Source organism: Phyllobates terribilis, unplaced genomic scaffold (genome assembly GCF_046119375.1).
Source record: "Phyllobates terribilis strain yellow unplaced genomic scaffold, ASM4611937v1 Scaffold_2__4_contigs__length_985480577, whole genome shotgun sequence".
Lineage (NCBI taxonomy): Eukaryota > Metazoa > Chordata > Amphibia > Anura > Dendrobatidae > Phyllobates > Phyllobates terribilis.
In genome coordinates, this window is record NW_027362762.1 from 642,345,729 (window position 1) to 642,373,039 (window position 27,311).

The 27,311-nt window shown below is 42.0% G+C and overlaps 1 protein-coding gene across 1 annotated transcript; it reads right to left on the reverse strand.

Annotated features, from left to right (window-relative positions):
• Positions 1-2,910: 2,910 nt before the first annotated feature.
• Positions 2,911-9,985, reverse strand: LOC141252908 (uncharacterized). The gene is made up of 4 exons (XM_073670669.1): positions 9,897-9,985; positions 9,539-9,607; positions 4,673-5,386; positions 2,911-4,132 (listed from the first exon to the last, which is right to left on the reverse strand). Exons 2-4 carry the CDS (start codon positions 9,597-9,599, stop codon positions 3,240-3,242), a joined length of 1,668 nt encoding a protein of 555 aa, XP_073526770.1. The 5' UTR covers positions 9,600-9,607; positions 9,897-9,985; the 3' UTR covers positions 2,911-3,239.
• Positions 9,986-27,311: the final 17,326 nt, after the last annotated feature.

Genomic DNA, 27,311 nt, shown 5'->3' on the forward strand with positions numbered 1-27,311 from the left:
TTAGTGAGAAAAAGTTTGTTAAACAACTCAAAGATTGCATCCCAGAAATGTCTAATAATGGGACATGATGACCACAATATATGAGAATACGAACTAATTGTATTGAAACATCTCCAGCATGAAGCTGAACCTGAGGAGAGTATTGCATGGATGGTCGAGGGACATCTGTACCATCTTGAAAGAATCTTATAGTTTCTCTCCAGTGATTCAGAACATTGTGAGGACTTATGGATGAAAAGAAGTATTTTAGATCACTCTGCTGAGGTGAGGGGTCTCTCCAATTCCTCTTCACATTTTGTAAAGATGATCTATGTTAGAGATCTGGTCTTCCTTATACATCCTATCATAGGCGGATTATAATGAGGGCAATCTGGGCTACCGCCCGGGGCCCTGGGGCTCCAGGGGGGCCCGAGGTCCATGGCCAGATTGCCCTCATTATAATATGTGCGGCGCCGTGGCACATACCGGCAGTCAGAGGCGGAGGGCCCCCGGACCGTTCCCCCAGCAACGGCGCACGGGCGCTACTTCTTCTTCAGCCGGCCCAGCCGCGTCACTGCTAGGAGACACGGCCCTGTGCGCGGCCATGTCTGCTAGTGTGACATCACACAGTGCATGCCCTGCACTGCTACTTACCACCGGAAAGGACCTGGACGACGGGGGATGGTGAGTGTGTGTGTGTGTGTGAGAGTGTGTGTGAGTGATTGAGTGAGTGAGTGAGTGAGTGTGTGTGTGTGTGTGTGTGTGTGTGCAGGCAGATATCATTGTGCGATTTTAGCGTTTCAAATGTGTTTATGCGTGTATGTATATGCTTGTGTGTGTGCGTGACTGTGTGCGGCCTCCCGCTGTGTATAGATGGCGCTGTGCAGCCTCCTGCTGTGTATACATGGTGCCGTGCGGCCTCCTGCTGTGTATAGATGGCAACGTGTGGCCCCCTGCTGTGTATAGATGGCTACGTGCGGTCCCCTGCTGTGTATAGATGGCTACGTGCGGCCCCCTACTGTGTATAGATGGCTATGTGTGGCCCCGTGCTGTGTATAGATGACTACGTGCGGTTCCTGCTATGTATAGATGGTTACTTGCGGCCTCCTGCTGTGTATAGACGGCTACGTGCGGCTCCCTGCTGTGTATAGATGGCTACATGCGGCCCCCTGCTGTGTATAGATGGTTATGTGCGGCCCCCTGCTGTGTATAGATGGCTACGTGCGGCCCCCTGCTGTGTATAGATGGCTACATGTGGCCCCGTGCTGTGTATAGATGGCTACGTGCGGTTCCTGCTGTGTATAGATGGCTACGTGCGGTCCCCTGCTGTGTATAGATGCTACGTGCGGCTCCCTGCTGTGTATAGATGGCTACGTGCGGCTCCCTGCTGTGTATAAATGGCGACGTGCGGCCTCCTGCTGTGTATAGATGGCTACGTGCAGCCTCCCGCTGTGAATAGATGGCACTGTGCGGCATCCCGCTGTGTATAGATGGCTACATGTGGCCTCCCTCTGTTTATAGATGGCTACGTGTGGCCTCCCACTGTGTATAGATGGCTACATGCAGCCTCCCGCTGTGTATAGATGGTTACGTGCAGCCTCCCGCTGTATATAGATGGCTATGTGCTGCCTCCCGCTGTGTATAGAAGACTACGTGTGGCCTCCTGCTGTGTATTGATGGCACCATGTGGCCTCCTGCTGTATATAGATGGCTACATGCAGCCCCCTGCTGTATATATATGGCTACATGCGGCCTCCTGTGTATAGATGGCTACGTGTGGCCTCCTGCTGTGTATAGATGGCACAGTGCAGCCTCCCGCTGTGTATAGATGGCACCGTACGGCCTCCCGCTGTCCTCTAACCCACTCCCATCATGGTCCTCTTGCCCACTTCCATCATGGTCCTCTCGCCCACTCCCATTATTGTAGTTTCGCCCACTTCCATCATTTTCGTCTCCCCACTCCAACCACTGTCCTTGCCCCACTCCAACCACTGTCCTCTCCCTACTCCAACCACTGTCCTCTCCCCACTCCAACCACTGTCCTCTCCCCACTCCAACCACTGTCCTCGTCCCACTCCAACCACTGTCCTCGCCCCACTCCAACCACTGTCCTCTCCCCACTCCAATCATTATCATCTCCTCAGTGTATTAGAAAAAAAAAAAACACACTCACCTCTCCGTCCATTCCCCCAGAGAATCACTGCTTTCTTCATCACCGGCTATGGCTAGCAGTTTATAATGAGTAGTGGAAAGTGCAGCATATATGTAGAGAGTGTCGGAAGACATTTATATTGGCATTCTAGTAATGTAATTTGAGATGAAAGAAGAGCTATTTCCTCAGAAAGTTCCTCCTTTAGACATTTACTATATTAAATAAAAACCCCTTGTAGAACACTCTTGAGCGCTTCCCATTTGATGGAGGGAGAGGTAGGATCTCCAACATGATCAGACACAAAATTTTGAATGGATTGTTTAAGATCCAAAACACAGCGAGGATCCTGAAATAGGTTCTCACCATGAATTGTTAGGTTTCAAATGGATGAGAAGGATGAGAAGACTTACTTGTAGACATGGGATTAAAAAATTTTTTTTTTTTCATGTTGAGAAGAGACATCTAATGGGGACATGACTAACTTGTACAAGTGCATAAAAGGTGCATATAAAACCATATCGTGAATTGCTGTTTCATGTGTAAAACTCCCTCAAAAGATAAGGAAGCGCTCCCTCTGTCAAAGTTCTCCCAATAGATCACTACTAAATGCAGTAAACAAATGTCATGATTATGAATATTCCAAAGAATTACAGATGGAAGAAAACACTTGACAACATTCAGCATTGCATTTTACATTCAATTACTTTATTTACAATATACAAATGTAAATGAGCATTATATGAGTTTGTACTATATTCAATTTCATAGTTTCTCCAGATTCTCATGGGCAATAACCTAGAATTGGTTCTAATTAAATTTAAGATCAGTCTTCCTGCACCAATAGGCCAGAGAGCATCACACGTATCTACTCACGAACATCATATCACCCAGTGATTAATAAATTAAGTGACTGTAATAGGATAGGTAGGTTTGAAAATATTCTTAGATAAATGGGCTAGATGTGAGAATTATTACTTTCTTCCCTATTGTGCATGTAATGTGAGGTTGGAAATCCTATTTTAGCATATGGATCTAAATGTGGTAAAATCTGTTACATATTTTAGTGATTTATTTATGAGAAGAATTTAAGGTAAAACAAAAATAGTGGTTATATCACTATTATCTCCTCTGTTGTAATGGTTGTTACTGTAGTAGTGCTGGTAAAATTGACTTTATCAACTGTAAAGGTCTCAGTTATGGTTTTGGTATTTGCAGGCTCACTTATGTACATATTAGCCTGGAAAAGTTGCTGATTTGTAGCAACGGTATCATTTACTGTATTTTGAGGTTGTGGTCTGTCAATGAACGTATCAGGGTAATTGGGCCCAATTATTGTTCTGGAGTAAAAAGGTATGACTGAGCTGTTGATATGGGTTGTTATAGTGGTGGGACTAATGTTCTTCACTTCAATATAGACAAGTATAGTCTCATTCAGCTCTAAACTTGTGATTTCGGTGCCATTCACCAGTTCTGTGGTAGATGTGACACTCACTGTGCTGCTGCTTCTTAGTGTGGTCAAAGTGATATTTTGTCCTGTCTGAATGGTAGTTGGAAATGATGTTGTTGGAATTAGTGTGGTAGTTGGGGTGGTGGTTGTAGGTGTTGTAGTAGTTGGGGTGGTTGTTGTAGGTGTTGTAGTAGTTGGGGTGGTTGTTGTAGGTGTTGTAGTAGTTGGAGTGGTAGTTGTAGGTGTTGTAGTAGTTGAAGTAGTGGTTATTGGGGTAGTAGTAGTTGGAGTAGTGGTTGTTGGTGTGGTAGTGGTTGGAGGTGTTGTAGTTGGAGTAGTAGTAGTTGGAGTAGTGGTTGTTGGGGTAGTAGTAGTTGGAGTAGTGGTTGTTGGTGTGGTAGTGGTTGGAGGTGTGGTAGTTGGAGTAGTAGTAGTTGGAGTAGTAGTAGTTGGGGTAGTAGTGGTTGGAGTTGTTGTAGTTGTTGGTGTGGTTGTTGTCGTAGTGGTAGTAGCTGTAGTTGGAGCCAGAGTTGGAACAACAAATGGAGATGGATCTGAAAGGAAGAAAAACAGTAAACATAATGTATACTATACCATAAAATATATTGTAAACTTTTAGCTCTATAGAGTAAATTGTTTCAATGCAGCATGATAAATATTAGTGAAGAAAGGGGCATGCATACTGCATGAAGTTCATAAAAACATTTTTTCATAAGATTAAGGCTGTCATTAAAGTTGCAGGATATCTAAAATTAAAATGTTAAAAGGCGTCGCCAATTTAAAAAGATCCCAATGTATCTCACTACTGATTTATAGTGATTAAATATAATCTGTGGGGAAACCTGGAAAATGTATAGTTCCCCTGCAATACAATCACAGGGAAAATTAACCATTATGCTATGGTTTTGTAAGTAAATGAATAGTCTTCCAGAAAGATTGACTTTAAGTTTGTTCAGTCTGATTGATGGAGGTCCTGAATACGTAATTCACCTCTACAAGCTTAGATGATTTTAATGCATCATTTGACTTAGGGTTTTCTTATAATAATATAAATCATTTACTTTAGATCAATGGGGTCAGTGATAATCACTTACCTGTGCAATAAACCTCAGACTTTAAACTTCCAGAGAATTTATAGACATAGTATCCTCCTGGACAGGCTTTCACAGGGATGGGTCCTGCAGCTGTGCATCCAGTTGCAGTGTTAGCTAGAAGACTCATCAACACAATTCCTCCTCCAATCGCTGGATGGCTGCTGTTAAGTGTAAAGGGTTCAGCTGATCCACATTTTGAGGAACCAATACAACCTTCTTTCATTCTCAAACCAGTACCATTGTAACGGAACCAACCAAAGTTGTATCGATCAGTGGTGAATACACCGGTGGAGTTGATTGTAGACAATCGGCTGGTTCCATTTAGCAGCTGGTTGTTTAGACATGGGTCTGCACATTGTACAGTACCCCCAACATTTAGACAATCTTGGTCAAAAGCGCAGACTCCAGAGTTGCAAGCAATATTTTTGGTGCTGCCACAAAGATAGATGCCGTTCTTATTTACACAAGTTGATGAAGGGACACACTTGTTCAGTGTTGCATCAGCACATTCATTGATATCTGTGCAGATTTTATAACCTACCCTGTTATCCCAGGAATAGCCTTGGGAACAGCAGGTTTCTGTAGTGCATGAGGCAATGGCGGTGCAGTTTATTCCATTACCCACAAAGCCAGATATACAGCTGCATATCACATAGTCTGTTTTCTGGGTGCACGTGCCGGCCGTAGGATGGCAAGAAGCACAAGTCTTTGCATCTGTGTTAAATAGAGGGACAAAGATTATAGTAGTTACAGGGAAAAAAATAGATTATCTATAGAATATGACATTGTAGCAGAATATCTTACAAAGCAGCCCAAGTATAGAATTCAGAGGCGTATAGGGTTGTGCAAAGGTAACACGCAAGCCTGAACGCTTGTGTTTGACGCTCCTCTACCAGTGCTATAAATGACACATTTGGGGTGTTGAAGACCTAGGCACATAAGCTTTAAGTTATGCCTCTGACCTAGTTTCTTAATGCAGTCCATGTGCACTAAAATATACATAGTACACACATATATCTCTACAAGGATGTGACTAATGAGACAAAAGTCTTATGTAGGAATCATTATGTTATAAAATGAAAGAACCTCTTGTGATAGGTACACATTTCAAGCAGGGTTGGGTTTGGTATACTTGCCTGAAAATACTTGCCTAAAAATTACATTACCCTACAATATAAAAGGCTTTATAATAAATTATTGTATTTAGTATTTAACAGATTTCATATATAGTGGCTTGCAAAAGTATTCACACCCAATGTTTTTTTTAACCTATTTTGTTACATTACAACCTATGTTTAAATATTTTTGTAATCTGATTTTTGTGTGAAGCATCAGCACTAAATAGTCTAAGTTGGTGAAGTGAAGTGAGAAAAATAAAGGCATAAATTACATTTATGGGAGCAAAATGAATAAAAAATTGGCATGTGCATATGTATTTACCCCTTTTGCAGTGAAGTCCCTAAAAAGTTCTGGTTCAAGCAATTACCCTCATAAGTTACATGGTTAGTGAAAGGAAGTCCACCTGTGTGCAATCTAAGTGTCACATGGTCTGTCAGTATATACACACTTTAAGCAAGAGGCACCACTCCATAGAGGTGGCCCTTATGGAACAGAGGGCAGAAAAAAGCCTTTACTTACACACAAAAATTGTATGGCTCATTTTGAGTTTGCGAAAATACATATGGGAGAGTCCCCAAGTATATAGAGGAAGGTGCTGTGGTCAGATGAGACCAAAATTTAACATTTTGGCCACCAAGGTAATCGCTATGTCTGGCGCTAAACCAACACACTTCATCACCCCAAGAGCACCATCCCCACAGTGAAACATGGTAGTGGCAACATCATGCTGTGGGGATGTTTTTCGGCAGCAGGGACTGGGAAAATGGTTTGATTTGAGGGAACGATGAATGGTGAAAAATACAGGGATATTCTTGAGCAAAACCTGTTTCAGTCTGTTAGTGATTTATATTGCAGAAGACACTTGGCACTCATGAAATGTGCTCAGAATGAATTAATTTATTGTTGAAAACCCAGAAAATAATAACAGATGTTTTGGTCAAAACAAGAACTTCATCAGTCCTCTGAAAAGTGAAGTGCTGCTTACAACAGCACTGGGTGCATATGTGCAATATCCACTGCTCAGACAGGAATACCGCAATGGCAAGTTGTGGAAAGCTCATAAAGACTTATCCAAAGTGATATGCAGCTGTGATTGCCACAAAAGGAGGCTCTACAAAGTTCTGACTTTAAGGGATTGAATAGTTATGCACACTGAAGTTTCAGTTATTTTGTCCTATTTGTTGTTTGCTTCACAAAAAAAAAGAAAACCAAATGTTCACAGTTGTAGGCATGTTCTTTACATGAACTGATGTAAACCCTCAAAAAAAAACTGAAATTCCAGGTTGTGAGGTAGCAAGACACAAAAAATGTCAAGGCGGTGAATACTTTTGCAAGCCACTGTAATCTAATTCTTAACTGTCCTGCACTCAGAGAAGACTAACCTGAAGCTTAATGGCATTGTCCATTACTGGAAAACGGTTACCAGATGAGTACTATTTTACACGGATGATACATGCCTGGTTAACTCTGGACCTTTGATACACCAATTTATTGCTTAAAGAAAAGATTACTGCTTGGTCGTTCATTTACCAAGCCCGGTATATTGGCTCAGTTGCCTCAATCTCGGCATATGATATGGGTTATGGGTTCATAACCTCTGACCATTGATTGATGAAATCATACGTTGAGGCATAATGTGTGATATGTAATTTAGTACTGTATCTGTTTTACTATCTGGACTATTTTCTAGGGCATTTAAGGGACATACAGGGATAGACCTCTGTAAGCAGGAGCGCCATTAACGTATATCTTAGGGTGCCATCCTCTGAGGCTAGACAGTTAGGCCCTCTTTGCTTTATATTTTTGGTGGGTCATGAATCTGATACTTTGGAATTATGAAATTTGTTTGTGAAATTATTGATTTATTTTGATATATCTTTGTCATGTTACCTAGAGGGAGGGTTTTTTTATGCATTTTTTAATTAAAGTTACATTTTAAAAGGTATTTTTTTTGGAAGACCATTACTGGAAAACTCCTTATCAATGGCCCCATAGTCCTACAGAAATTAAAGAAAATCTTTATTCAAATTTGCTAATGTGGTGCACTCTTGCCGAGGCTAAGCAGGTCATGGCAATTTCCCACCTACTTGTTTTCCATCGATCTCCGTCCCCACCTTCCTTGATTGACAGTTCTGTTTTTACAGGAGCCAGAAGAAGGTGGAGATAGATTATAAACCAAGTAGGTGGATATTTACCCTGAACTGCTTGGCCATTACATGGGTGCACCGAGCGCCTCATTAGCATAGTTGAATTAAGAACAATTTCTGGCAAATGCAGCAACTCATTTGGTCACCAGAGGTACCATTTTTATTAGGGCTTTGTTCCCAGCAAGGTGTTCTTTTTGGTTGGTTTGATTGCTGATAGATGACCTTTAATCAGATAATTTCCACTTGTAAAATTGGTGTGATTCTCATAAAGACCATATATCAATGAATTGTTACTTATTCATTTCACAAATATAATCATTAAGGGTACGTTCCCACAGGGCGCAAACACAGCGCACCTTCCATCCAGAAAATCCACCACATTTTACTGAATCAACATTTTGGAAGAGATTTTTAGAAATCTTGAACATATAGTGTAAATGAACTTGCACTGAGGACTAGAAAACCAGAATACTGTTTTACATGGCACAAATCCGACAGAACAGAAACTCTGATTTTACACAAAGATCCCAAAAACCTTTATATCATGGCTTCATGTAATTCAGAGCCTGCATGGAGCCATTATTCAACCATTTATTTGTATGAGGCTTTAAAGTAATAGCCGGATTAATCTACATTCAGTTTTAAGCCATGTCAAAAGTATCCACCATAATTATTGGCAGATTCTGCTTCCTTTTCAGCAGCTTTGGCAAAGTTCATAAACTGTTCTTTAGAGCGGTTGTTTTAGTTGTAGAATAAGAATATTGTGTATATAGGTATTGTCTAAGCATTGCAGTTCAGCCCTACAGCCCATGGACAAGAATGGTGCTGATTCTGGACAAAAGCAAATCCTGACTGTAAACCAAGGGCAACAGCTCTAAATAATGTTATTTATAAACTTTGGCAACCACTTTAATTGTTAATCATTCTGGTATTGTTTTCCGGGCTGAGAAGAAAAGTCTATAGTCACACGACATGGCTGCAGGCTGCCAAATTTTGACAGTGTGTGCACTGGACGATCACATGACCCCATGTATGCAATTTGCATGCTTGGGGCCACATGCCAACTAGACTCTCCTCCACTAGAACATAGAGAGAAGATGAGGAGAGTCTTTTTGGCACGTGACGTCAAGGTTTCAAAATCACCCTCACACTTCGGTAGTCTGCAGTTATATAGACTGACTGCAAAGTTTCCTTATTGCCCAGAAAACTTTTTTAATATTTGCATTAAACCATTTTAAAAAGCTGGGGCGCGATTGCTGCATTACTGCAACTTCACAATTCACCAACCATTAAAAATAGTTCAGCATATTTTTTTATCGCCCATAAGGAATACTTTGACATTGCGATGTGATTTAGATGAAATAGAGATACAGATCCCATGTAATGAAACATTTATTATCACCATAAATTATCACATTATATGCAATATATCCTATAATGTTAGTTTATTATATTATACCAATACATACCAATTAGTAGATCATAATATACATCTGATGCTCACATTTTTGGTAGAAGAACCATTAAGGGTTTATATAAAAAATGTATTAACTTATCACATTTTAATATTAATTTCTTAATGGTATTCCAATATACTTACTTTGGGAGTAGGCAGCTCCTAACCAGAAGGCCAGAGTAGATAGCCAGAGCAATGCGTTCATGTTCTATCCTGTGGCAGAAAGAGACCGGAAATCAGCCAAAAATAACATCAAATTTCAACATAAAGTCTTCATGTTAATTGAATGAATGCCTCATCGCTACAATATAGTGATAGAAGAATATGAACAGTTGTCGCAGAGCTCAGATTACCATTGGGGTCAGTTTACCATAATTCCTTAGCTTTGGTTATCCATGACGGCCTTTAATTTACCAAATCAGTCATTTCTACAATCTCCAGCACACGTGTTTCTATGAAATGTCAAACTTTATACTAATATAATACTTGGTGTCTCTCTTACCTTGTTACTCTATCCAATTCCTATCCTGAGTATATGACTCTGACTTCTGTGTCCCTGCTTCCAGAAGTTGGAATTAAACCTCTCCTTATACAACGGACTCGCCAATTCGACCAATCAGAGAACAAGGGCAGTGCCACATACAAAAGCATATTATAGTAAGTGATGGCAGACTGGTGAAGAAAAGACATACAATTTCTATTTAGTTTAGAACAATACTGAATTCCATCTTGTTTGCTTTTACACATAGTTTTGTCTTTTATCTCCTATGACCATGAAATCTAACGTCACACCCATACTTCAACCTGGAATTTTGTCTAAAATCATCACCATCGTTTTTCTGTCAATAGATTGAGGTCACAAATGGCCTTTTCTTCTTTACATCTATCAGCAAGCATTTGTGTAGGAATTAGATGCGGTTTCCCATAATAGTGCCTTACAATTGCTATATGTCATTGTAATGTAGTTAACACTTCTATGTTACGTTTCCTGTGCAAGATCATAACATCTGATCAATCTGACATACTGTATCAGATATCATATATATATAGATATATTATTTATGGCCTTTAAGACTCAAGGACAATAGGTTTAGACAACTGAATAGAAGAAAAAATCTCAGAATAACAAAAGCCTCCCTGGTGACCTAAATTAGTGGAGACATTAAGGTCATTAGCACTGGTGACCCAAGGTATTGTATATTCCTTGTAGGCGTAGGACAACTCTACTAACAAGTCATCATTTTAGGATATCCTAAAAGATCATCTAAGCAATACTAAAGAAATTCTGAAAGCATGACCTGTTGGGGAACATGTGGACATAGATTGATAAATGTTGGTTTAGGATAAAAAGTGGATATATTTGTTTATTTGGGGGGTCTACAGTAAACTAGAATGTTTTCTACTTTCTTGTCTGGTGGGATAAGATAGAAAAAGATGCTGTTAATGACTGGTGGTCTTGAGCATGAGTGGTGAAACTCCCATTCCCTGGTGGTCACAGGTAAAGGAAAGGGCTAATACCTGGTGGTTTACGCACCAACTCAGGCTCTAGAATTTGGTCCTGCGGTCCCCTGTCTCTAAAAGAAAACAGAACACAATGCGAACATGGCATTAAAAATTACTTCCTCTCCTAATCATACAGGGCAATGCTTGGTTAAGGGGTTGTCCAGTCTTCTGATAAAAATCTGCAGTCACACTTCTGAATGTGGTGCACACTCTGTCAGGATTAATTGGCATTGCTGGTGAGAGAGGGCAGTCACATAGCTGTAAGTAGGTGATTTGTTTATTTCCAGTCACATTCCGACTAGACTTGCCTGGCATCTCTCAATATAAGTGAACTGAAAATGGCTGAGTATGTCTGATCGGCACGTGACTGCATGTGTACAAATCTCATACTCGCGTTCACTTGACTGCATCTTCTCATTGGCATAATCTCTCAATAGAAAGTAATTGAGAAAAGTCAGGTATGTTTAGTCAGCATATCACTGCATATATGCAACAATTGTGGTCACACAACCACTTGATCTCATCGGCAATATCTATTAATACGGGAAAATTGAGAAAGGCCAAGTGCGTCCAGCCAGCAAATAACCGCATGTATGCAAATGTCATACTTGCAGTCACGTGACCGCCTTCTCTCACCGGCAGTACCGGTGAATCCTGACAGCATGCATATACGATGCTGCAGACCGTTATCCGAAGACTGGACAACCCCTTTAAGAATGTAGACTTTTCAGCTGAGAACAGGCAGTAAAAGTTCTGCCCTATCATTAAAGAGATGGTCAAGAGCACCTTCAAACACACACTGTTTAGATCTACCAGAAAGTATTATAGAGATAACTATATATATTAACAGTATCATTCTCCCCTCTAAGGACCGTACCCAACTTTATTTTAACAGCTACAACAATGTTCCTGGGTAATCAGACTGCCCATTTTCCAGTTCAGGGTCCATTACTCGCTTTGGTGTATAACAGCCTCCCCTCTGGTCAACCATTGATATTGCAATTATGGGCAATCACACAACTCACCAGTTGTATACTGCTTTCCTATTTACAGTGTAATGTCAAACATATGCTATGTTTCCATTAGCACATTATCTGCATATTTTTCCATACCCTCGGCAAAATTTGTTTCTCTCTTCGCTCATAATTTTTAAGCAATGAAAAAATAAAGATATTAATGTGTCGCTTTGGCCAATTCTGAATCCGCACCACAATAGAGAATTTGTGAGTATATATGAAAGAACTGGTCATCGCTCACAATCCTTATGCAAGTTTAAAGAGCTTGAACTTTTTTCAAAGAAGAAAGAGCAACAATTACTGCAAATAATATGTATTATATATTCAAATACTGCCTTAAGGCGCTGGTAGGTAAGGCATTATATTATTTTGTAAGAAATGTAGACCCATTAGTACAGTCACAGATGCTATATATAATAAAAAAATGAACACAACCCACCATACATTTTGTATAACCACAGAAGCCCCCCCATGTAAAAAACTGTTCAAGCAAAAGCCTATAGAAAGTAACAAAACTAAATATTAAATTTTCTTCAAAAGAGGATTGAACATGAAAGAAATCAACTAAATCGCTGGTATCAGCAACATGGGAATTTTTCATTATATAAGAATTTTTATTCCCCAGTGTCTATCAAATTATGAAGTGATTCAATTTGCGCATTTTGGGGCAACAGTAAAAACTAAACTCATGAGACACTGTTTTTTTAAAGAGGCAGTACAGGATTAGAAAAAAAAAATATTCCTAGAAATAACATTACGCTTGTTCATGGGTATCCTGGTATTGTAGCTCAACCCCATTGACTTGAATGAGAATGAGATACAATTCCAGACACATTCAACAAGTAAGAGTAAACTTTTTTTTTATATAATCTCACTTTTTCCAAATTTCTATATGAAGCCTCTCGGATTAAATCCAGCATTAAAATTTACTAGGATTACAATTGCAGTCATAAAAGCAGAAGATGACAGATGTCTCCCTTGCCCTAAGACAATCTTTCCAATGACACCTTCTGATCTGTGCTAACATTTGACCAGAATCAACACTGCATGAAGTTCATATACTCTCCCCAATTATACATGGATATCTAACTGGTTAGTTAGCTTCCTATAAAATTGTATGTGAAATCAAAGTATTATAAAGATTTCTGAACTGTGAGAAAAATGTCACCAGTGCTAGATTAGCGCTAGTAATGTACAGTAGTTTGAAAAAAAAAAAAAAACGCACCAAGGGGCAGAAACCTAAAAGTGTTTAAGTCAGAAAACTGTAAAATTCATTGCAAATTTGCAAAGTTTTTGCAAAAAGTAAAGTTTGTGCAACTTTTGCCAGTTTCAGGCAGCTCCGCCAAAATGGAGGAAACCGGGGAGAAGTTGAAGGAGGATAGTGTGTGGCTACATCTGTCAGTCAAATTATTCAATAGTGGAGACGTTTCTGATGCCAGAAATGCTACTCCAGTCCCCAACTCGAGTAACATGTCTAATGAAATGCACAGAGGTTCACTGATCTTATTCCTGCGTGCCCCTCATTAAGACTGACAAAATGTCAATCTTAATGAATCACAGCCCAGGTCTCAGAATTCTTAAAAGAATACTCCAAGAAAAACTGATACATTGTATAAGGTGGTGCATGACACAAGAATTCTCTCTTTGGTTTTCTTCATATCTTTTTTCTAAGAATCCATGCCTCGGGTCCTTCTGTGGGAATTGCAAAGACTGTTTAGCCCAGAGTTCATGTAACCCCTTAATGTCCACCCCAGCTTGGGGCTAAATGACTTAGCAATGTTTTTTCAATCTGTATTTTGGCAGCCATAACTCTTAAACTTGCTGCGTGACTTGGCTGCATGAGGGAGAAATTGTATATTGTGTAATTTATTGTTTTTTTTGTTGCTTTTTTTGCAGGATATACTTACCAATGCCTAGTCACAATGTCCTTTTCTGTGAATTTCAAGGATTGGAGTGAAAATAGGTTAAATCTGCGCTGCCGGCAGAAGAGTGATGAGGAGTCAGGAATCCAAGAAAGACCGCATTTCAAAGTGTTGTAAGGAGGTGGACATACACATATCTTTAAGGTGGAACATGAGCAGTATTAATGTATTGTGATGTGTAATGTGTATTGTGACGTGTTATGAGTGATAGGTTGTACTTTGCCCTATAATAGGGATAGTTAGGGTTAATGTTTGGGACTAGCCCAGAGAGGGGATAAGGTGAAGGGACCAACAGTTTCCTGTCAGGATGTCAGATAGGGCCTGGCATGCCACAGAAGCAGACCTAAGGTCTGACTATTCAGCAAAGCCGCGTGACGTGGGTGTCCCTAATGTGATTGGAGACAGAGTCGGTGGATAGTGTGATCCTAAATAGAGAGAGAAGTGACCGAAGTACAGAGTGATCAACGGGAGATGAGTCCTGAGACAGGATGCCTAGCAGTACGGCCCCAAATTTATAACTCAGAGATAACTGGTCAAGATGGACCAGAGAATGTGAGAGAAAGAGAGTGCCCCAGACGGGAGTTCCAAGAGGTCAGATGCAGAGAAGCTAAGTACTGGCCATATTAGCAAACTAGTTCCCTTAAGAGGGAAGAGGACCCAGAACCGCGGGTTGAGAATAGGACTCTCACTTACTGGACTGTAGTACTGTGCTGCGTAGTGATGAAGATATAGGACTGAGAGAGGCAGAAACGAGTCATACTGAGAAAGAAAGGGAGTATGTATGTGAAGATGTTGAAGATGCATGTGTTAAAGGAAGTGTTCGTGAAGTATTACACCCACTATCTACTGAACATAGTTCCCACTAAGTTGCTGTTTAGTAAAAGAATTGGTAGTCTCCCTCATTGAACTGTTCAACATCAGCCCGCAGTATGAGGTGTCCGCCCTAGTAGAGTAAAGTGGAAGGAAAAGACCTTCCCAGCAAAGTGTGACAAAGGAAAATGGGCTGAGGCGTTGATGAAAAGAGATGGTGGGTCTAGGAGAAACCCACCCAGTGAAAGACAGAGCAGTGACAGGGGCCATCAAGCAATGAGGAGACCAGTGCCATTCGTCAGTTGTAGGTCAGAGAAACCCTTTTTTGCCGACAGTCTGGAGTTGGCCGGAAGCATGGTGGACACAAACCCTTCACCTCAAGTAGCGGAGGTGGGTCTGGAAGATCCGGGTCCTGACTAGCTCTCCATTGGAAGCAGCAGGAAACTACTATGGGGTCTGGAACAGAACAGTCTCACTCACAGGCCAGGATCAGAGGGAAGAATGCGGCCTGCAGCTCCTGGCTTCCTAAGAACTGCGGAGGGTAGAGCAAGGGTCTGGCAGCTCATCAGCGACTTGCGCCTGTCGGCGGTGGTGAGACGACGGGTCAGTATCCAGGCCAGGGAAATGCTGGAGGGCTAAAGATCCAGTGTGTCTATGACCCATATGTCCGGGACTCCCTGCAGTAATAGCCATGGATGGCTGAAGTTGTTTACCCTTCAGTTTTGTTGCGCTCATTCCACGTTCCCCTGCTGGATTGAGAGACATCGAAGCCACGCGAGGGTTGTACTCCCTCCGCTAAAGACTGAGCCCAATCCAGGATAGACGTTACCCCTAAGGGAGTGAGGAAAAGGGACTGTGTCCCCATCCTAAGAACTGATGGGGGGACATTGGACTGTGTCCTTGACGTAAACAAGTTATTCTTAAAGGGATGGACTTTGTTATGTTGTGTTGGCTTTAGGACCCTTGCTAAAAAGGGTCAAATCAACCAGAAAGACTGGTGCCGGGTTAGAGAAAGAAAAAGAAGACTCAGATGGCCGCTGTTCCAGGGTGCTAACCAAGTAGCACCAGGTCTGTTTTGCTCTCGGAAAAGAAAAGGACTCCATATTTGCTAACATATGTTTTGGGGGGCTGAAGTATATTTGGGTTTTTCAAGTTTTGGATGGCCGAGAAAGGCCATCATTAAAGAATGGGGAAATAAGGAGGTGGACATACTGCCCATGTTCCAGCTTGAAGATATGTGTATTAACATAATGTTTCGTGATGTGTAATGTGTATTGTGACATGTGTTATTAGTGATAGGCTATACTTTGCCTGACATTAACCAGAGTGGAAGAGGAAAAGGTGAATGGATACAGACAGTTTCCTGTCAGGACATCAGATAGGGCCCAGCGTGCCACTGAAGCAGACATAAGGTCTGACTAGTCAGCAGAGCCGTGTGACATCGGTGTCCTTAAAGTAAATGGAGACCGAGTCGGTCAATAGTGTGATCCTGAATAGAGTGATCAACGAAGACGAAGTGTGACACTTTGAAACATGCTGACTATTAAACCGCATTCTTGGATTCCTGACTCCTCATCACTCTTCCGCTGGCAGAGCAGATTTAACCCATTTTCACTCCAATCCTTGATGTTCTTATTGCCGTGAGCACCATTGCCCACATTCTATTAATTTTAATCTGGATAAGACCCTATTGCGCTTATTTTCATTCCAGCTCCACATTCTTTTCAGTAAATTGCTGCGATTGTACAGACCTCGATCACATATTTGAGAAGCCCAGTGATTCGATCAAAGCAGAGACCACTGACCACAGAGATTTAAGGGTTATTAGACAATCATTAGATAGCTGCAGGGAAACTTAGGCCATCCATGAAGAACTTATTCCACAGGACTACATAAAGGAGGTGCTCTAGAATAAGGCCCATTAGTTATCACTGTATCTGTGCTTGTTTGTAATATATATACACACATATATATATATAAATATAGATATAGATATATATATATACATATATAAATATAGATATAAATATATAGATAGATAGATAGATAGATAGATAGATAGATAGATAGATAGATAGATAGATAGATAGATAGATACACTGCTCAAAAAAATAAAGGGAACACTCAAATAACACATCCTAGATCTGAATGAATGGAATATTCTCATTGAATACTTTGTTCTGTACAAAGTTGAATATGCTGACAACAAAATCACACAAAAATCATCAATGGAAATCAAATTTATTAACCAATGGAGGCCTGGATTTGGAGTCACCCCCAAAATTAAAGTAGAAAAACACATTACAGGCTGATCCAACTTTGATGTAATGTCCTTAAAACAAGTCAAAATGAGGCTCAGTATTGTGTGTGGCCTCCACTTGCCTGTATGACCTCCCTACAATGCCTTGGCATGTTCCTGATGAGGTTGTGGATGGTCTCCTGTGGGATCTCCTCCCAGACCTGGACTAAAAGATCCGCCAAATCCTGGACAGTCTCTGGTGCGAGCGAGACATGATATCCGAGATGTGCTCAATCGGATTCAGGTCTGGGGAACGGGCGGGCCACTCCATAGCTTCAATGCCTTCATCTTGCAGGAACTGCTGACCCATTCCAGCCACATGAGGTCTGGCATTGTCCTGCATTAGGAGGAACCCAGGGCCAACCGCACCAGCATAAGGTCTCACAAGGGGTCTGAGGATCTCATCTCGGTACCTAATGGCAGTCAGTCTACCTCTGGCGAACACATGGAGGGTTGTGTGGCCCTCCAAAGAAATGCCACACCACATCATTACTGACCCACTGCCAAACCGATCATGCTGAAGGATGTTGCAGGCAGCAGATCGCTCTCCATGGAGTCTCCAGACTCTGTCACATGTGCTCAGTGTGAACCTGCTTTCATCTGTGAAGCGAACAGGGCGCCAGTGGCGACTTTGCCAATCCTGGTGTTCTGTGGCAAATGCCAAGCGTCCTGCACAGTGTTTGCCTGTGAGCACAACCCCCATCTGTGGACGTCGGGCCCTCATACCACACTCATGGAGTTGGTTTCTAACCATTTGTGCAGACACATGCACATTTGTGGCCTGCTGGAGGTCATTTTGCAGGGCTCTGGCAGTGCTCCTCCTGTTCCTCCTTGCACAAAGACGGAGGTAGCGGTCCTGCTGCTGGGTTGTTCCCCTCCTATGGCCCCCTCCACATCTCCTGGTGTACTGGCCTGTCTCCTGGTAGCGCCTCCAGCCTCTGGACACTACGCTGACAGACACAGCAAACCTTCTTACCACAGTTCGCATTGATGTGCCATCCTGGATGAGCTGCAGTACATGAGCAACTTCTGTGGGTTGTAGAGTCCGTCTCATTCTACCACGAGTGTGAAAGCACAACCAACATTCAAAAGTGACCAAAACATCAGCCAGAGAGCATTGGTACTGAGATGTGGTCTGTGGTCCCCACCTGCAGAAACACTCCTTTATTGAGGGGGTCTTGATAATTGCCAATAATTTCCATCTATTGTCTATTCCATTTGCACAACACCATGTGAAATTGATGGTCAATCAGTGTTGCTTCCTAAGCGGACAGTTTGATTTCACACAAGTTTGATTTATTTGGAGTTATATTCTGTTGTTTAAGTGTTCCCTTTATTTTTTTAAGCAGTGTATATGTATATCTGTATGTATATTATATACATAATATATATATGTATATATATATATATTAACACATATATACACTCACACACATACACATATACACAGAAATTTTATTATTATTATTATTATTATTATTATGCAGCGAAAGCTTAGCAGACATTAATATATCCGTAAAAAAAATTAGGCAAGGTGATAGTCCTTGATCAGCTGTGGATATTTAATGAACATCATAAAAAGTAACCTATTTTGTGATGTCAGAGATTCCTATAAAAAGTCGCTAAAATAAATTTTCCTTGACTGGATTTGCAGTTTAGTTTTTCAGTCGAAATTTTCAATGCAACTTTCTGGGAATGAAAGCACTGAACCCAATACGGATTTAAGGAGAGGTGAATGTTCATGCACTCCAGTGGAGTATATAGGCATTGACGAGAAAGTCGAGCAAAAGTAAGAGCCAAAACACGTGCATGGCCTTTTCATATTTGTCTTATATGATAGTTGAATTGCCATTAGAGGATCTTTATTTTCCTAAAATGTGAGGATCACAGATGTAAACTGTTGATAAATTACCATACCCATATACCCCTTACAGACAGCTAGAAATCCGAAATGCTTATTTCATGAGTTTTGAAATCCTCATTTGGAGGTCACTTATAACCTTTACTCAGGTTGGCCTTGCTTGCAGGGCATATAACGCAGTATATAACAGTTTTATTGTAGAATTGCTCTTTGCATATCAGTGAATATTTTATACCATTTTATATGTGTATATTGAATAATACAGAAGAATAAGTGCCCTTTTGTAGACTCTAGGCTTGCGTGAATGGCGACAGTAAATAGCTTTGTCTTGGGATATATTGAACAAATAGGTGACATTTATACATTTGGCATGTATAATTTTAAAAAAATCATTTATGACTTTGTCCTTGACACAGCTATTTTAGTCACACTTTTAATGGTCTTTACTGAAACATTTGTGTATGGCCAACAAGTGGCATTCGGCAAAGATGTCTTTTCAGCAGGTTATGTGCGGTTAGGACTTCATATTTGCTGCACCCTTCCTTTGCACTCAAAACATTTAAGAAATGTTTAAACTCAACACAAAATGTCTACATCGCTCTTTTGTTCTCTTCTGAAACAGAAGAATTTCCTAGAGCTATTAGCTGAATCAAGCAAATAGCAAGCACTGATGTATACAAACATGCTTTGAAGAACAACACTCCTCAAACGGTGACGTTAGTGCTAACTTTGCCTGCAGCTACCCTTACCTAAGTATGCTGGCCTCTCTCCAGCTAAAACCGCAAGAGCGTGTTTCTCTTTTTTGGCCCTACCCAGCTGACTGCCCTTACCGTCCCACCCTATGTATGTTTAGCAGAAGATTTAATCACGAAAGGTTGTGACATCTTGAAAATATCAAAGCGGTTGCTATTTCTCAACTTTTGACATTAAATGTTGATTTCCTCTCAAATAACACGTAGACAAGGAAGCAATAAGTATAAATGTCTGACTATTAATGAGTGATTTAAAGCCCCCCTTAAATGCCCCATAGCATTGGGTTACATTCTAGTTTCTACTAGTCTCTCAGTAATTGGTGACCTTAGATCATGTTTAGAGTTGTGGATGTTGAAGAAATTAGCAACAAAGATTTAGCAGGATTCTATCTCCATGGCTTCGCAGGTAGTCTGTGGATGTTGGACCAGGGCCCTGTGAACCTCCTGATATTGGCGGCAAGCCAGCACCTTTTCAGATTAGTAGACTCAGCATGATATCATGTGTGCGTGATGACTAACATTAATCACTGACGAGGAGGATAGAGCAGGAGAGAGACAGGGGAAACTCTCCCCTTAAGAATACATCTGATTCCTTCATATTTATTTTGGGCTTGATCAGTTGCAGAATAATTTTAGTGCTTAAAGACCGTAGAGAAGGCCTTTTCACTATCGTATCCTGCCTTTACACAAGACATAAAAAAAAAAAACTGCTTTAAAGGACTAGGAGCTGACTGTACAGCAGGCTGACCATAGTGTTTTTAAACTGGATAGCCAAGCAGAAAGTGTAGAAAAAAAATCTTCCCCTGACAACGGTACAACTTCAGGAGACTATAGTTGTAACACCTGTGTCCAGGTGCCTGAGGAAGCCCAAAATTATTTTCTCTGATGAAGTCTCCTTCAGCCTGTTTGAGACATCTGGAAGAATGATTGTCTGGAGAAGAAAAGGTGAGAGCTACCATGAGTCCTGTGTAATGCCAACAGTAAAGCATCCTGAAACCATTCATTTGTGGGGTTGCTTTTCATCCAAAGGAGTGAGCTGACTCACAAATTTCCTTAAGAACACTACCATGAATAAAGAGTGGTATCTAAAAATCCTCCAAGAACAACTTCTCTTAATGATCCAGAAGAAATATGTAAATGAACATTGCTTTTTCAAGCATGATAGAGCACAATGTCATAAGGCAAAAGTGATAGCTAAGTGGCTCAGTGAGCAAAACTATGAAATGTTGGGTCCATGGCCACGAAACTCCCCAGATCTCAGTCCCAAAACTTGTGCAAATCCTCAAAAAATGGGTGGGCTAACAAAATGCAGAAATTGTGATGATAAACTCCAAATGCTTATTAGGCAAGAATGGGTTGTCATAAGTCAGGATTTCGCCCAGCATGCCAAATTGCAAAAGTCTTGAAAAATAAGGTTCAACACTGTAAATAATGAGTCTTTAAAGAAACGGGATGTATTTGTCAATAAAAGTATAAAATCTTATAAAATGTTTATAACTGTACGCCAGTGACCATAGAAAAATCTGACTAAAATATCTAAAAACACTGAAGTCACAAACTTTATGAAAACCAAAATTTATGTCAGTCTCAAAATTTTGGCCGGAGCTGTAGGTACACTTGCACAAAGTCAGGGTTTTTTGTAGGATTACAGTCAGGTGTATGAGTCGCCAATTATTTCAAACAGGTGATAATGATCACTTTCATATGTAGGTTGAAATAAAGTCATAAATTGAATAAGAAACAGTTATACACCATGGCAAGACTGAGCACAGCATCAGGACACAAGGTAGTTATACTGCATCAGCAAGGTCTCTCAAATAAATGGCATAATATTTCAAATAAGACTGGAGTGTCAAGATATGCTGCTCAAGCTCTTTTGAAGACGCATCAAGAAATGTACAGCATTGACGACCATAGATGCAGTGGATCGCAAAAGAAAAATAGTGCAACAGATGAGATACACATCATGCTTACTTCCTTTCAAAACTGTAAGAGCAGTGGTATTAGTTCAGAACCAGCTACACCAATCTGTTCGAATAAGTCTGGCCAGATGTTGGCTTCACGGAAGAATTGCTGACAAAAAGCGATACATTCCACATGGAAACTAAGCCAAGCAATTCAACTAAGCAGGAAGACACAGGAACTTGGGGGTAGAAACATAACACCAGGTTCTCTTGACTGATGAATCAAAATTGGAAATAGTTGGCTATAAAAGTAGGCAGCTTTTTTACTGAAGGGCTGCAGTGCAGTACAATAATGTTTTCTATAGGCAATAGTGAAACATGGTGGAGATTCCTTTGCAGGTTTGGGTCTGTATTTCAGAAATTGGAATTGGAGATTTATTCAGAAATAATGGTGTCCTCAATGCTGAGAAGTCCAGGCAGATACTTATCCATCATTCCACCATTCAATACTAGAGATGAGCAAATACATTTGAGTGGAATTGAATTCTACTCCTGAATTTTACAAAAATCAACTTTTACCAAAATTTGGATTCAGCAAAATGGCCATTTTTTCCGAATCCTAAAAGGCCATCAAAATGTTAAAAAAAAAACTTATACTCATGTCTCTGGCCCCTCTGCTACTCACTGTGTGCCATGACGTCATGAGCTTTGACCTTTGCAGGCGCATGCGCAGAATCCTCGACTTGGTGACTAAGGCCCCCAAAATTTCAGCGCTGCCAACTCCAGACCCAAGAGCATAACAAGGGACATTAAATTTGCTCAGAATAACTTCTCTGCGAATCTAATTTCCCTGGAAAAAACGTGCGAACAAGCAAATTTGAATTTTCCTGATCTGCTCATCTCTACTCAATACCATCAATGAGATGTTTGATTGGCTCCAAATTTATTCTGCAGCAGGACAACAAGCCCAAATTACTAACAAATGTCATTAAGAACTATTTTCAGCATAAAGAAGTACAAGGAGTCCTGGAAGTGATGATATGCCACTCACAGATCCCTGATCTCAGCATCAATCAGTCTTTGTGGGATTACATGAAGGATTTGCTCAAGCCTACATCCGCAGATCTGTGGTTAGTTCTACAAGAAGTTTGGAACAACCTCCCTGTTGAGTTCCATCAAAATCTGTGTGCAAGTGTACCTAGAAGACTTGATACTGTTTTGAAGGCAAACTGCAGTCACACCAAATATTAACTTGATTCCTCTTTTGTTCATTCACTTTACATTTTGTTCATTGATAAAAATAAACTATTAACGCTTCTATTTTTAAAACACTCACTTTGCAACTTTTTTTCACCTGCTTAGAATTTTTGCACAATACTGAATAATACAAATGATCTTTTTATTATAGATTTATATCGCAATTAATCAGCAGCAATTGGCAGGTCACCAGTAGCAATGCTATATTGCTATTGCACTAGAACAAGTCCATCTGAGGTGGTCACATTTTACTGCGCTAAGAAAAGAAAATATCATATGTACTTTGAAATGGGCAAGATGTGTGATAAGGGCCGGGAAAGTGGACGTAATGGTGAGGGCAGTGGCAGAGGCTGTGGGCAAGGTGAAACTGTGCCTTTTGCGGGAGCACAACAAACACACACATTATGTCGACCTAGCTTCCTGTTGCACTTTTTAGGTGGGTGCGGAACTTCTTTCTTGAAGCCAAACCAGTGTGAAAAGGTTGTTCGTTGGATAGTAAATAATGCTTCCAGTCAGTTTGCCAGCACCACCCTGTCTTCCATGTGATCCAGTCTCAGTAGGCGTGAGTCTGGGTCATATAATTCTCACCCTGATCCTCCTTCCTCCCACCATGCCGAGTGCCTGGAGACAAGTGATCCCATACTTTGACTATCTGAAGAGCTGTTCACATTTCCATTTATAGTTTCTGGCCTCTCACCCTGTCCACTTCAAGCGAGTCATGAGGAGATCAAATGTAGCGATGCCCAAATATTTGAGCAGCCACAGATGCAAGAAGGCAACGGTGGGAAAGAGCAATTACTGTCACAAGAGATGGAAAATGATGATATGCCAGCAAGTCAGGAGGAGGGCCAGGGTGGGGAAGTGGAAGACAAGGTGGTGGACGATGAAGTCACTGACCCAACCTGGGAAGGAGACATGTAGACCGAGGACAGCAGCACAGAGAGGGATCTGTTGCACCACAACAGGCAGGAAGAGGCAGTGTGGTGGCCAGAGAAACAAGGTGGGCAACTGTTCCCCAGAACACCAACATGATGGAAGTTGCCAGTCCAAGGGTTAGGTCTTCCCGATTCTGACACTTTTTTTAAGGACTGTCCAGTTAACCCAAAAAAGGCCATTTGCAACATCTGCTGTGCCAGCATCAGAAGGGGCAGCAAAACTACCAGCCTGACCACCACCAGCATGCTCAGGCACATGACAGCAAAGCACCTGATTAGTTCGGCAGACGCCAGGGTCCAGAAACTATGTTTGCGGGTTACAACGTGCACGCCAATCCCCTGTCCATGACACCGGTGAAGATGCCTCCCACCCTGCACCTGTCATTTCACACTTGCAACCACCGTCAGCAACCACGTCCACGTCCTTGTCCCAACACAAAGTTCAGTTGTCCCTACCCCATTCCTTGGAACGCAAACGTAAATACGCACATAAGAGAGCTAATGAGTGGGCATGAATGTTTGACTCAACCAAGATAGTAAGCGTTGATTATGCCATAATCAGCATAACCAACCCGCTTCTCTGTCTACTTAAACGTTTGCTGCTCACAATTAAAGAGGAGGCTTTAACTGAACCGAACTGCAATGGAAAAAAAAAATGATATTCTATTCGCTGACCGCTTCTCTAAGATGGCTCACTTCATTCCCCTGCCGGGCCTTCCGTCTGCATCTGAATTGGCTAAAGACTTTATCCATCATATTTTCCATCTTCATGGTCTCCCTCTCCACATCGTATCCGACCGAGGAGTTCAGTTCACCTCTCGCTTCTGGAGAGCCATGTGTAAACTGCTGGGGGTCACCTTGGACTTCTCCTCTGCTTATCACCCACAGTCCAATGGTCAAGTAGAGCGGATCAACCAAATTTTAACCAGTTACCTCCGGCACTTTGTTAATGCCCACCATTCCGACTGGGTGGATCTTTTACCGTGGGCCGAATTTTCCTATAATAATCACGAGAGCGAGTCTTCCTCCAAATCCCCGTTTTTTATTGTCTACGGTCAACATCCTCGGATCCCGTTTCCCGTCTCCGCCTCGGTGGATAATCCGGCCGCGGAATCTCTTGTTAGCGAATTCTCCTCCATTTGGGAAAGTACCAGATCCACACTTCTTCAGTCCTCTGAGCGGATGAAGAAACAGGCTGACAAAAGACGTCTGGATCCGCCCCAATTCCGTCCTGGAGATAAAGTCTGGCTCACGTCCAAATATGTCCGGCTCAAGATTCCTTCCTACAAGTTAGGGCCTCGGTTCATCGGTCCACTGGAAGTTATCAAGCAAATCAACCCGGTGGCCTATAAATTGAAACTCCCGGCCAATTTGCGGATCCCTAACTCCTTCCATGTATCTCTCCTCAAACCTGTGGTACTTAACTCTTTTTCCAAGTCTACAGGTACGCCTCCTGCTCCGGTTTCTGCTGAAGACGAGTTTGAGGTAGAGAGCATTCTGGTCACCAAAAGGGTAAGAGGAAAGACCTTTTTTCTAGTGGATTGGAAGGGTTTTGGTCCTGAGGAGAGAACGTGGGAGCTCCGGGAGAACATCTATGCCCCGCTCATCCTTGATAAATTTCTCTCCGGCCTAAAAAAGGGGGGCCTAAAGGGGGGGGTACTGTAGCGTCGGCGTCCCTTCCTCCTGCTAGGCAAAGACGCCTTTCCCCTCACCTCCCTGCTCCGTCCTCGGCATCCTCTTCCCGCGCTGCTGGCAGCGCTCGCTGCTTCCCGGGCACTGTGCTTAGGGCGCGCGCTCCCTCTCTCTTAAAGGGGCCGCGCGCGCCGTCCTAAGGAGTCCCCGGCCAATTGCCGGTGGAGCTCCTATATATAAGGCACCTCCTCCAAAATGGAGGTGCCCGAGCAAAGTTGTTGCAAAGCCTTTCACCTCTGCTTCAGCCCTCAGGTCCCGTTGCCAGTCTGTTTTCCAGCTCTGTCTACCAGCTTGCATTCCCTGCGGTCCGACAGTCTGTCTACCAGCATCCGCCAGTCTGTCTATGGACCAGTCCGCCTGCGGATCAGGAAGCACCTGCCTGATACCTGCCTGAGACCACCTGCCAGCCAGCCGAGAGACTCTTACCCGCTCACCTGGGAGCGCTCACCTGCTACCCGCCTGCTAGCCTACCTGGAGGCTCTGCCGTCACTTGCCGTGACCACCTGCCTGTCTAGAGACACTTACCCTGCTGTCACTTGCCGTGACCACCTGCCTGTCTAGAGACTGTCCCCGTCACTTGCCGTGACCTCCTGCCCTTCTACCCAGAGACTGTTCCTGTCACTTGCCGTCACTACCTGCCCGCCTTCCCTGGGAGCCACCCGCTTCCTTACAAGGACTGCCCCTTTGTATAGTAGCTCAGAGGTTCCACCTCCCAGACCCGTTACAGGTATCATCTGCTGGAAATGAGTGTTGATTGTGGTCACATACATCTCTTCCACTGTCTATGATTTGATTGCTTTTTTCCAAAAACTCATTGACAGATTCCTGATTTTTACTGTGATCTCTACTCAGAAATTCACCGAAGCAGGTAAAATTAACTATTTATATGTGTCTATTCGCAGTTTCTCTCTAGCATCTGCGTGTCAGAATTAGGCCACAGCCCCACTATCAGTATTTGGTCAGTATTTTTTCTCTGGAGTGGGAGCCAAAACCAGATGAGGAACAATCAGAGAAAAGCTATAATAGAAACAAGTGCACCAATTCTGCATTTATCACCCACTCCTGGTTTTGGCTCCCACTCCCAAGAAAAAATACTGACTGAATACTGACCAAATACTGATAGCAGGGCTGTGGTCTTAGTGGTGGGATACTTTACGCTACTGAAGCTGGAATTACCACTTCAGAACTCTCCAGTGCTTTGTTTCTATCCATTTCTGGCTGGGTGCTTCTTGATGTATGTTTGGGGTCAATGTCCTTCTGGAAGACCCATGACCTAGGATGCAAACCCAGCTTTCTAACACTGGGCACTTCATTGCGACCCAAAATCCTTTTGGAATTTTCACATTTCATTATGGCTTGCACACAGTCAAGGCACCCAGTGCCTTTACTTGTAGGCCTCATTCCATTTACAGTAAACAATTGAATGATGTTAACAAAAAGCTCTATCTTGGTCTCATCTGTCCACAAGACATCTGCTGGCCCTCTAAAAATAGTGGAGGTCGCTTGCTGGCACTCCAAGTTTCAGACTTTACAGAATATATATGAAAAAGAAAATTTGATCACCTCAGTTAGATACATTATATTGCAGTAGCAATTAATAGCTATGGTGGCCCTCCAAAAATGCTTAGTGAGGGCCAGCTGCTGGACCTATAAAATTTGAATGAGGGCCGCTGAATGGCCCTCTGACAATAGTGAGGTCCACCAGCTGGCCCTCTAACAATAGCAAGGGCTGCCTGAAGGCCCTCTCCAAATAGTGAGGGCAGCATGATTAAACAGGATCATGTCTCACACCACATGACCAGATAAGGTATTAAAATGTTAAAATTACATTTACTGGTGAATGATTTTTTCACCATTGAAAACAATGCAAAAGTGCAAGAAAAACAGCAAAACACATGTGAACATAGCCCAAGGTGTGGAGGAGCATTTTTTATTATTATTTATCTTGCCTTATTTACAAGTCATT